The sequence below is a fragment of the Neophocaena asiaeorientalis genome, unplaced genomic scaffold (genome assembly GCF_003031525.2).
Source record: "Neophocaena asiaeorientalis asiaeorientalis breed wild unplaced genomic scaffold, Neophocaena_asiaeorientalis_V1.1 scaffold118, whole genome shotgun sequence".
Taxonomy (NCBI): domain Eukaryota; kingdom Metazoa; phylum Chordata; class Mammalia; order Artiodactyla; family Phocoenidae; genus Neophocaena; species Neophocaena asiaeorientalis.
The window spans coordinates 1573685-1586137 of NW_020175528.1; the positions used below are offsets into that span (position 1 = coordinate 1573685).

Genomic DNA, 12453 nt, shown 5'->3' on the forward strand with positions numbered 1-12453 from the left:
GGTGGACTTTGGGAGCAACGATACATTTTTTCCCCCTTTTCCTCCTTTTGTGAGTGTGTATGTGTATGCTTCTTAGTGTGATTTTGTCTGTATAGCTTTGCTTTTACCATTTGTCCTAGGGTTCTGTCTGTCCGTCTTTTTTTTTGTTTGTTTATTTGGTTTTTTTGTTTTGTTTTGTTTTTTAGTGTAGTTTTTACAACTTGTTCTCATTGGTGGATTTGTGTTCTGGTTTGGTTGCTCTCTTCTTTCTTTCTTTTTTTTTAAATTACTTTAAAAAATTATTTTAATAATTATTTTTAATTTAATAACTTTATTTTATTTTATATTCTTCTTTCTTTCTTTCTTTCTTTCTTTCTTTCTTTCGTTTTCTCCCTTTTATTCTGAGCCGTGTGGATGACAGGCTTTTGGTGCTCCAGCCAGGTATGAGGGCTGTGCCTCTGAGGTGGGAGAGCCAAGTTCAGGACATTGGTCCACCAGAGACCTCCCAGCTCCACTTAATATCAAATGGCGATAATCTCCCAGAGATCTCCATCTCAATGCCAAGACCCAGCTCCACTCAACGACCAGCAAGCTCCAGTGCGGGACATCCTACGCCAAACAAATAGCAAGACAGGAACACAATCCACCCATTAACAGAGCGGCTGCCTAAAATCATAATAAGCCCACAAATACTCTAAGACACACCACCAGACATGGACTTGCCCACCAGAAAGACAAGATCCAGCCTCACCCACCAGAACACAGGCACCAGTCCCCTCCACCAGGAAGCCCACAGAACAAACCCACAGAACACAACCCACAGAACAAACCTTAGCTGCTGGGGGCAGACACTAAAAACAACGGAAACTACGAACCTGCAGCCTGTGAAAGGGAAACCCCAAACACCGTAAGTTAACCAAATGAGAAGACAGAGAAACACACAGCAGATGAAGGAGCAAGGTAAAAACCCACCAGACTTAACAAATGAAGAGGAAATAGGCAGTCTACATGAAAAAGAATTCAGAATAATGATAGTAAAGATGATCCCAAATCTTGGAAATAGAATGGAGAAAATACAAGAAACATTCAGCAAGGACCTAGAAGAACTAAAGAGCAAACAAACAGTGATGAACAACACAATAAATGAAATTAAAAATTCTCTAGAAGGGACCAATAGCATAATAACTGAGGCAGAAGAACTGATAAGTGACCTGGAAGATAAAATAGTGGAAATAACTACTGCAGAGCAGAATAAAGAAAAAAAAATGAAAAGAATTGAGGACAGTCTCTGAGACATCTGGGACAACATTAAACGCACCAACATTCGAATTATAGGGGTTCCAGAAGAAGAAAAGAAAAAGAAAGGGACTGAGAAAATATTTGAAGAGATTATAGTTGAAAACTTCCCTAGTATGGGAAAGGAAATAGTTAATCAAGTCCAGGAAGCACAGAGAGTCCCATACAGGAAAATCCAAGGAGAAACACGTGAAGACACATATTAATCAAACTATCAAAAGTTAAATACAAAGAAAAAATATTAAAAGTAGCAAGGGAAAAACAACAAATAACATACAAGGGAATCACCATATGGTTGACAGCTGACCTTTCAGCAGAAACTCTGCAAGCCAGAAGGGAGTGACAGGACATATTTAAAGTGATGAAGGAGAAAAACCTACAACCAACATCACTCTATCCAGCAAGAATCTCATTCAGATTTGACAGAGAAACTAAAATCTTTACAGGCAAGCAAAAGCTAAGAGAATTCAGCACCACCAAATCAGCTTTACAGTAAATGCTAAAGGAACTTCTCTAGGCAGGAAACACAAGAGAAGGAAAAGACAATAACAAACCCAAAATAATTAAGAAAATGGTAATAGGAGCATACATATTGATACTTTCCTTAAATGTAAATGGATTAAATGCTCCAACCAAAAGACATTGACTGCCTGAATGCATACAAAAACAAGACCCATATATATGCTGTCTACAAGAGACAGCACTGAAATTGAAACTGTGATTAAAAATCTTCCAAGAAACAAAAGCCAAGGACCAGATGGCTTCACAGTGCATTCGATCAAACATTTAGAGAAGAGCTAACACCTAACTTTCTCAAACTCTTCCAAAATATAACAGAGAGAGGAACACTCCATTTGACAAAATTCAAAACCCATATATGATTTAAAAAAACCCTCCAGAAAGTAGGCAAAGAGGAAATTTACCTCAACATAATAAAGACCATATATGACAAACCCACAGCCAACATCATCCTCAATGGTGAAAAACTGAAAGCATTTCCACTAAGATCAGGAACAAGGCAAGGTTGCCCACTCTCACCACTATTATTCAGCATAGTTTTGGAAGTTTTACCCACAGCAATAAGAGAAGAAAAAGAAATGAAGGGAATCCAAGTCGGAAAAGAAGTAAAGCTGCCACTGTTTGTAGATGACATGATACTATACATGGAGAATCCGAAAGATGCTACCAGAAAACTACTAGAGCTAATCAATGAATTTGGTAAAGTTGCAGGATACAAAATTAATACACAGAAATCTCTTGCATTCCTATACACTAATGATGAAAAATCTGAAAGTGAAATTAAGAAAACACTCCCATTTACCATTGCAACAAAAAGAATAAAATATCTAGGAATAAATCTACCTAAGGAGACAAAAGACCTGTATGCGGAAAATTATAAGACACTGATGAAAGAAATTAAAGATGATACAAATAGATGGAAAGATATACCATGTTCCTGGCTTGGAAGAATCAACATTGTGAAAATGACTATGCTACCCAAAGCAATCTACAGATTCAATGCAATCCCTATCAAACTACCACTGGCATTTTTCACAGAACTAGAACAAAAAGTCTCACAATTTGTATGGAAACACAAAAGACCCCAAATAGCCAAAGCAATCTTGGGAAAGAAAAACGGAGCTGGAGGAATCAGGCTTCCTGTCTTCAGACTATACTACAAAGCTACAGTAATCAAGAGAGTATGGTACTGGCACAAAAACAGAAATATAGATCAATGGAACAAGATAGAAAGCCCAGAGATAAACCCACACACATATGGACACCTTATCTTTGATAAAGGAGGCAAGGATATACAATGGAGAAAAGACAGTCTCTTCAATAAGTTGTGCTGGGAAAACTGGACAGCTACATGTAAAAGAATGAAATTAGAACACTCCCTACCACCATACAAAAAAATTAACTCAAAATGGATTAAATATCTAAAGGTAAGGCCAGACACTTTAAAACTCCTAGAGGAAAACATACGTAGAACACTCTATGACATAAATCACAGCAAGATCCTTTTTGACTTACCTCCTAGAGAAATGGAAATAAAAACAAAAATAAACAAAGTGGGACCTAATGAAACTTCAAAGCTTTTGCACAGCAAAAGAAACCATAAACAAGATGAAAAGACAGCCCTCAGAATGGAAGAAAATATTTGCAAATGAAGCAACTGACAAAGGATTAATCTCCAAAATTTACAGGCAGCTCATGCAGCTGAATATCAAAAAAACAAACAGCCCAATCCAAAAATAAGCAGAAGACCTAAATAGACATTTCCCCAAAGAAGATATACAGATTGCCAACAAACACATGAAAGAATGCTCAATGTCATTAATCATTAGAGAAATGCAAATCAAAACTATAATGAGATATCATTTCACACCAGTCAGAATGGCCATCATCAAAAAATCTAGAAACAATAAATGCTGGAGAGTGTGTGGAGAAAAGGGAACCCTCTTGCACTGTTGGGAATGTGAATTGGTACAGCCACTATGGAGAATAGCATGGAGCTTTTAAACTCTTCCCATAGAGGTACTATATATTCCTGGTTAAACCAGATATTTTACAGATTTAGTTGATATTATTAATGTTATTTTTATATCTGATTATACTTTCTAATGTACTGCTGGTTTAGAATAAAAACTACTGTGTTTGTAGGATAATCTTGATTCCAGCAATATCAATAATATCTCATTATTCTGAGAGTCTCTCTGTTGATTCTGCTTGTTTTTCCAGGCGTAGGATCCTATCGTCTATAAATAATGATAGTTTTACCTCTTTCCTTACAAGCCTTGAGCCGCTATTTCTTTTTCTTTCCTTATAGCTTTGGCCAGGGCTAGTGGTCCTACAGAAAATGGTGGCTGTGAGAGTTAATATCCTTGTCTTATTCCTGATCTTAATGTTTGTCCATTGAACTATGATGATTTTTGATTTAGTTTTTTTAACAGTGTTCTGACTTTTCATTTTTTATAAAACCTTTATTAAAATATAGTTCACATACTAAGAAATTCACTCTTTTGAAGTGTATAATTCAGTGGTAATTTTTTATATATAAACCTTATTAAGTTAAGGAAAATTGTTTCTACTTCTAAATTTCTGAGAGCTTGTGCAACTTTGTGAATTTTTTGTATTATTTGAGATAATCATATGACTTTTCTCCTTTAGGCATTAATGAAATTAATGACACTGATTTTTCTGATGTTAAACTCTACTTGCATTCATGGACTAAACCCTATGTGATCATGATGTATTATTTTTTTAATATACTTGGTTTTAGTTAGCTCATATTTTGTTTTGGAGTACTGCATCTCTCATCATTCGTGAACCAGACCTATAATATTTTACCTATATTTCTTTTGTCTGGTTCTGGAATCAATATTTTACTAGCTTGAAAAATGAACTAGGAAACTATTGCTCTTTTTCTATTTTCTAGAACAACTCTTTCTTAAAAGTTTGGTAGAATTCATTTGGAAAACCATCTGAGCCTTTTGGGCAGGGGAAGGAATGCCAACTATCATTTCAATTTCTTTAGTATCTCAAGTTCTGTTCTCTGTTTCTTCTGTCCTGTTTCATCTGATCTTCTGATTCACAGACACACCTCATTCCCCACTGCCCCATTCACATGTCCCACTCAAGTCTTTATCTCTGGAGATCCTGACTATACTTTAAGGCAGAACTTCAATTCCCTATTTTTAATGAGTCAATTCCCAACCCACCATAACACTGTTATTCCTTCCTCATTGCCCCCTGATAGCTCTGTGTGTATATCTTACACATTTATACCACCCTTACCAGGATTATCTCTATGTGTTATGTCCATTTTTATCCAGCAATGAATAATCTAACATCATAGGTATAACATAATCTTTATCTTGCATGAAGCCCTGTTTTCTCTAAAACTAAATTTTGTAAAACTAGAGAGCATAATAATAATGGTGTCTATTTTTTGCCCTTTCCCTTTGAAAACAAACATAAAAGCCTTTGCGTATACTTTGTACTTTGTACAAACATCGCTCTTCCTCATCCACACTGCACCCCTAGCCCCATCTGCCCCATGAATCCTGATTGATCCTGTGGGCTGTCTCTCATACCTGGATCTTGACCTCACTCCCTAAAGGCCTTCTCAGTAAATGTGTATTAGGAAGGAATAGGAATGCTGCCAGACCAGAGTTGTGGAGAAGTCCACCACCTTCAAGGTAAGGCACGGAGCTCCACATCTAAGCTGAGTTGGGGAGACCTCTAGGAGGGTTCTGCTACCCAATGTATGCTGCCTTTTCTAGGGAGCATTGACTATTCACTGTGATCAGAGATAGTATGATGCTGCAAAGAGAAACAGTTGGCAGATGTACAAATAATGGTTCTAGTCACCTTTCATTCACTTTTGTAAGAATCTTCTCTATACCATAACCACTGTTGGGATTACAGAGAGGAAAGACTGTCATTGCCTCCACACCCCATTTAAGGTGCTCACCGTCTGGCAAGAAAATTAATTAAACACACTCACTGAAATTTACAAATGATAAGAGCTGTGACAGAAGCAATTTCTAGGGACTGGGGGGAGAACCCCTGGGGCTAATCTCTGGTGAAGCCCACCTGGGGTCACAACCACAACACGGTAATCAGCAGTCAGTCCTTGAACTGCCTTAAAGAAGTGGGACCTTGTCTGTGAAATCCCAACCCCACCACATATTAGCTGCGGGACTTCAGGAAAGCTACCTGGCTCTTCTGTGCCTTCGTTTTTTCATTGGTAAAATGGGGTCCATGGCACTGGCCTCATGTGGCTGTCGACATGAGGAGCTAATGCTGTGATGTGTGTAGCGCCTGGCCTGCAGCTGGGGCCGGGCTCCTGGGAGCTGCTGCTTCCCTTGTGGCTGGTGCCATGGCTCTCTGCTTCTGATTGCAGGTGGTAACACCGGATGGGCGTGGGAAGAGCCGAGCTAAGTGGGGCCTGCTGAAGAATATCCAGACTGCCCTCCAGAAACGCTTCTGAGTGCCCCCCACAGGGCAGGCAGCAACCTCAGAGACATACCACAAAATAGACATATGTAGACACACACACGTGTGTATATGTATCTTTCTCCCCACATTCTTCAATGAGGTTGTAGACCATGTTCCCAGGACATCTGAGCCATTTCAGCAGAAGTCTACTAAGAGCTAATAAAAGGAAATGCCTGATGTCATGGCTTGCTGTTTGCTCATTAAATAGAAACTAAGATACAAAAGTCAGCAAGTGGCTACGTTTCCATGAGCTCAGACCTAATCCTAGGCTCAGAATTCTGTGGTGTTTTGTATGAGGTAGCGTTGGTTGAAAAAAATTAAAAAGGCACTCTCTTTGAAGTCAGCCTCCCTGGGTATGCATGTTGACCCTGGTGTAACTAGCTGTCGGTGTTTGGGCAAGTCACTGATTGATGGGGAGCTCATTCCCTCACTATGCAGACTATTTTAATATGAAAAGGCCAGCGTTGTGAGAATCCGCTTCCTCGTTATTGAGCCTGAACTTGCCTTCCCATAACTTTAACCCCATGGTCTGAGGTCTGCCCCAGAGCCATAAGAAGGAGAGTACTCCCTCTCCTCACTCTTTCTGATCCCCAGGCAAAGGAAGAGCGGTAGAAGGCCTGGTGGGAGGCACCCCCCTATGGTTCTTTGAAGCGTGGCAGGAAAGAATGGCAGAGTCATGTGTCAGCTCCAGCCTCACTGAAATTGGCCAGGCCCTTCAGACAATGTGAAGTACCCAAGCTTGACAAGGCCCCATCTGCCTGGAACGACCCACTCGTGAACCCCACCCCACTGCTGCCTAGAAAATACCACCAGTCTTTCAAGACCCAGCTCAACCACTTCTGTGAAGCCTTTGCTGATTCTCCAGGTGGTCTAAGTGGGGATGATACCTCCTTCCTCTCCTGGGTTCTCACTAAACCCCGAGCCCTCCTCCCCCACCCCGTCCCCCACAGAGACATCTCTTCCAGCCCGTGATGCTCAGGCGCTCTCATTGGTCCCCAGTCTTTAGGACAGAGATGGCATCTCATTCATTCTGTCCCAGTGGGTGGCTCAATGAAACTCACATTGCACATTAATACCAGGGACAGAGGAACTACTGCTGGAAGGCAGGCACACAGAGTCACCCTCCTCTGAACCCATCCCCCACATGTCAGTTTGCACCATGAGGGTCTACACAGAGAAGTGGGAGTGCGCATGGAAAGGGACCGGTGGTCAGTGGTCTCCACCTCCTCTAATCCCATCCTTTTCATGAGCTGTCCCGTGGCAGGTGTGGCCAGCTCATCTGGCTTCACCCGGAAGACCATGGCTTTGCAACCTGTTATTTTGCCCGGAGGCTCAGCATCAGAGCCAGAAAAGCCCCATTCCCTGTGAAGGATCCCTAGTGATGATCTTCTAATAATGTGAGATGAAGCCAAGCAGATTCCTGCCCCGCCCCCAAACAGCACTACAAGAAGGAATACCCGAGGGAGCTTCGTTATGATCCTATTACTATAAATGATGGCTTGAATCCACCATCAGATTTGGTAATACCATATAATCATTTCTGTAAAAGCCTTCAAAATCATCATTAGCACGGGGAGCAAATTAAATGACATGCCAGCAGGGATTTTACTACTGATAAATTAAAAGGAAATTAAACTAAAAAAAAAAAAAAGAATGATATGAATTTTGCATTACAATGATCACACCTACTCACAGAGCCAAGTAGGGTGACCAGAATCAGATAAGCACCAGCACCCTGATCTTGCCTCTCTAGAGAACGTGTAAACTTGCATTCAGCAACGATGAAGTTAGTGGCATTCTCTGAGAGGCCCATTTAAGCGGTAGCTGAGCTGTTCTTCCAAACACAAGATGAAATTTCTTAATGATGCAGAAACCCTTGCACATCATTTGTTCCCTGGGGTTATGATTCACACAGAGTGTACCCTCCCAGGACCCTTCCTGTGGTATAAAAAGGGAGGCAAGGATCTGGTGTAATACCAGCACTTTATCTTTACTAACCAGTTGCATGGCCTTGAGCGAGTCCCTCTCTCACCCTGGATGTCAGTTTCTTTGTCTATATGATGATGTGGTTTGATTAGGTATTTTAGAGCTGATATTTAATTAAATAAGAATAATGTTTCTTTCCCTGCTTCTTCGGATTGTTGTCAAATTCAAACGAGTAATATACACGAAAGCATGTTACAAAGTGGAAAATACTGTTAAGGAGGAAAGTTTTTTAATTGAAGTATAGTTAATGTACAATATTATGTAAGTTACAGGCATACAATATAGTGATTTGTAATTCTGCACGTGCAGAGTAGTACATATATGTTTGTGTGTGTGTGTGTGTGTGTGTGTGTGTATATATATATATATATATATTTATGTGCCAATTATAACAAAGAGATTCATCTATATACACCACTGTGTCTAGCCATAATCTCTCTGTATATCTATGTATTTCAGCATCTCTATCAGTCTTTCTTTAGAGAACAGTGTATGGCTATAGGAACAGATAATTAGTGGCAGTATCTACTTGAAAAGAGCTTACAGTATATTAGTACAGTTGATAGCTAAGAAAATGGTAGTTTTCTGGCACCTCTCCTCTTCTTACTTTTTTTCTTTTTCTCTTTCTTTTTATATTCACTCTAGATTCATTCATTCATTTAACACATCTGTAATGAGACTTGGGTGCAAGGAACACAGTGGGAAATTCAACAGGCATTGTCCCTGCCCCACATATTTTATAGTCTAATGAGGAAGACAGATAAAGCTATAAGTATATAGATGACTAGAAATAATGAAAAGTGCTAGGGAGGAAAGGAGCATGGAGCTGGGAGGTATCGATTCTAAAGAGGGTGCAATGGCCTGAATGTTGTGTTCTCCAAAATTCATGTGTTGAAACCCTAACCCCAATGTGATGGTGTTTCCTAATTACCTTGGGAGGTAATTAGGTCATGAGAGTGGGGCCCTCAAGAATGGGATTAGTGCCTTTATAAGATGAAGCCAGAGAGTTAGCTCACTCTCTTTCCACCACAACGAGAAGACAGCCATACGCACCCCAGAAGAGGGTCCTCACCAGAACCTGATTATGCTGGCACCCTATCTTGGACTTCAAGCCCCTAAAACTGTGAGAAATAAATTTCTGTTGTTATAAGACACCCAGTCTATGATACTTTGTTATAGCCAACCAAACGGACTAAAACAGAGGCTGTCAGTGAAGGGCTCCCAAGAGGTGAATTTAAACCTGTCTCCTTAAGAATGGAGAGGAACCAGTCATGTGACAAGCAGAGGAGAAAAGCATTTTTGATAGAGCTGCAGCAGGTGCCAAAGTCCTGTGGCAGGAAGAAAAACAGGAACACAGCCCCGGAGGCTGCATTGCAAGAAACAAGAAGGAAAGAAGGACGGGTAAATGGCCTTAGCAGAACTTGTGGGCCATCACAGAGGTCATGCATCTCAGGAAGCTGTAAGCCAGGCAATGGCACAACCCTATTTATATTTCAGTAGTGTTACTTTCGGTTCTGTATGGGCAGTGAGTTGCAGGGAGCCAAGAGAAAAGGCAGGAGGGCTGTTAGCACAAGTGTGGTTACCTGGGCTGAGGGGACAGATTCGAGGTGGAATCAAGAGCCCTTTCAGACCAGTGGGGTGTGTATGAGTGAGCAGGAGAGAGTAATCAAGGATGGTGTTGAAGATTCTGGATTAAGCACCAGGTGGGTGACGGATCCAAACAGGAAAGAATGGACAAGTTTCAGTTTTGGGAAATATTAGAGTTCTGCCTTGGATGAATGGAGATACTTGAGGGACTAGTGAGCAGAATCAAACAGCAGCAGCTGGTTATTGTATCAGCCTGATTCAATCTGGAAAACAGAAAACACACCAGTCCTTTTAACAGAGAGAACTGAATATGGGAATTGGTTCAATAGATGTTGGAGGACTCAGGACAGAAAAGGGACACTGGGATAACACAGAGGTGGCAACTATTACCCCTAGGAGCTGCTGTCACCCCTAGGACTGGGGAAATGAAGGGAAGAGGATGGGGTTATCAGAACCAGAGGCTCAGAGGAGGAGCCCTGCTGAGCTGGGGCCCAGATCTCTGAGCGAGGGTCGCTGCCAGACTTGTGCTGGTGTCTCTGGGGGAGTTCCAGGAGGCCAGTTCTAGGAGTGTGGGGAAAAGATCTGGAAACTGACAGTAACAGCTAAACTGCCACAACCTGGGAAGGACCATCACTGGGAAGGGCAGTGATGCCACCCAGAAGAGGGAGCAAGACAGAAAGGAGCTCTTTCCTTCACCCCCTTCAAGGCATCCAGTCTTCCTCTGGTGTCCCCTAGTAGCAGAACCACGTGGAGCCAGTTGGGAAAAAAAAAAAAAAAAAAAAGCTATATCTGCAGAGCCCCAGCCTCAGCATCAGAGACCGAGTCCAGAAAGGCGGGGTAGGGGCTGGGAGACACCAGCTTAATAATTGACACAGTTTTGTAAGACTAGGACCCAAAGGATAGGCCTGGGTTAGGAACACAAACTCGAATCATCAGTGAATGTGACTCTGTGATTTGCTAGAATGCTAACGGCATCAACTGTCCCCAGCTCAGCTAGGCTCTTCAGGAGAGACCAGAGAGACTTAAAGCTAGTTCCTATCTTCGGGTTGCTTCCTAACCACAAGGCCAACTGGAAAGCAACTGGGCATATTGCTTGGCCTCTGGAGCTACCCCCACCCCAAGTGAGCATTGGAATCACCGATGGAGCGTTTTAAAAATACAGATGCCCTGAGCCCGCCCCAGAGCCACTGATCAGATTATATAGCACAGGGGTCTGGGCACTGGTGTTTCCTAAAAGCCTCTGGATGACCATGAGGAGCAGCGCTCTCCCAGACCAGCAAACATTTGGGACCCACTAGATGGTGGCCTGAGTTGTGGGAAGATGGTTCCTGGCTGCAGTAGGACCAGAGTTAGCCTTTGAAGAATGGGCAGGAATTGGACAAGGCACAGGCCAGAGGGAAGGGCACCACAAGGACGGCTTGCAAAAGGGCAGGGAGACAGGAATGAATGGGGAGCTGGGCAGCACAAGTCCTCAGAAAATGCTCATTGATTTGAGTTGTTAAACTCTGAGTTTACCCTGTGCTATATATCTCTCTTTTTGCTTTGAGAGATAATGAAAAACAGGATATGTGGAGAAATTGTTGATATCATTTAAATTATCAAAATCATTTCAACAGTTGCTCTGCTCCAAGATAAATAAAGGGGTATATGCAGGGAACAGAGAGATAATATGAACCCCAAAATGGCAGGAGTGCTGCTACCCACAAGTACCCCTGTTTCTGCCCACTGCCATGTCTTCCTGGTACAAACTCTCAGCAGCACCCAGACCCACACACTCAGCTGTGTCACGCACACACACACACACACACATATACTAATATACTCACACTCATGCACACACATACGGGCACACACATATATGCACACAAGTGCTCCACATTCACTGCATCTGAACCATGTCATCCATTCCAAGGTCAGTGAAATTTTACACACAATGTACTATATATGTGCATATGTAATCAAATATTAATGGAATGGAATATTATTCAGCCATAAAAAAGAATGAAATAATTCCATTTGCATCAACAAGGGTGGACCTAGAGATTATCATACTGTACTAAGTGAAGCAAATCAGACAGACAAAGACAAATATCATGATATCACTTATATGTGAAATCCTTAAAAATGATACAAATGGAGAGGCAGGGGATGTGAAGATAGAGGTTGGAGTGATACAACCGTTGCCGGGAAGGGGGCCACAGAATACATAATGCGAGCATGCCCTAGAAGCTGGAAAAGCAGGGCATCATGCACATGATCCCCATTTGACAGTCCCACACTACCTTCCACTTGGAACAAGCAGTTTAGGAGTCACCTGGTGGCAAAATATATAAGAAAGGCCTCAATAAGAATCAGTGACAAATTAGGAACCAAAATGGTGGAGTAGAAGGACGTGCTTTCACTCCCTCTTGTGAGAACACCAGAATCACAACTAGCTGCTGGACAATCATCGAAATGAAGACACTGGAACTCACCAAAAAAGATATCCCACATCCAAAGACAAAGGAGAAGCCACAATGAGACAGTAGGAGGGGTGCAATCACAGTAAAACCAAATCCCGTAACTACTGGGTGGGTGACTCACAGACTGGGGAACACTTAT

At 41.7% G+C, this 12453-nt stretch overlaps 1 protein-coding gene across 1 annotated transcript in view; it reads left to right on the forward strand.

The window, feature by feature from the left end:
- Positions 1-6271, forward strand: part of TRIM42 (tripartite motif containing 42) — a 27963-nt gene extending 21692 nt beyond the window's left edge. Inside the window, exon 5 of the mRNA XM_024769134.1 lies at positions 6185-6271. Within this exon, the coding sequence (XP_024624902.1) occupies positions 6185-6271 (87 nt within the window). The remainder of the gene's footprint in view (positions 1-6184) is intronic.
- Positions 6272-12453: the final 6182 nt, after the last annotated feature.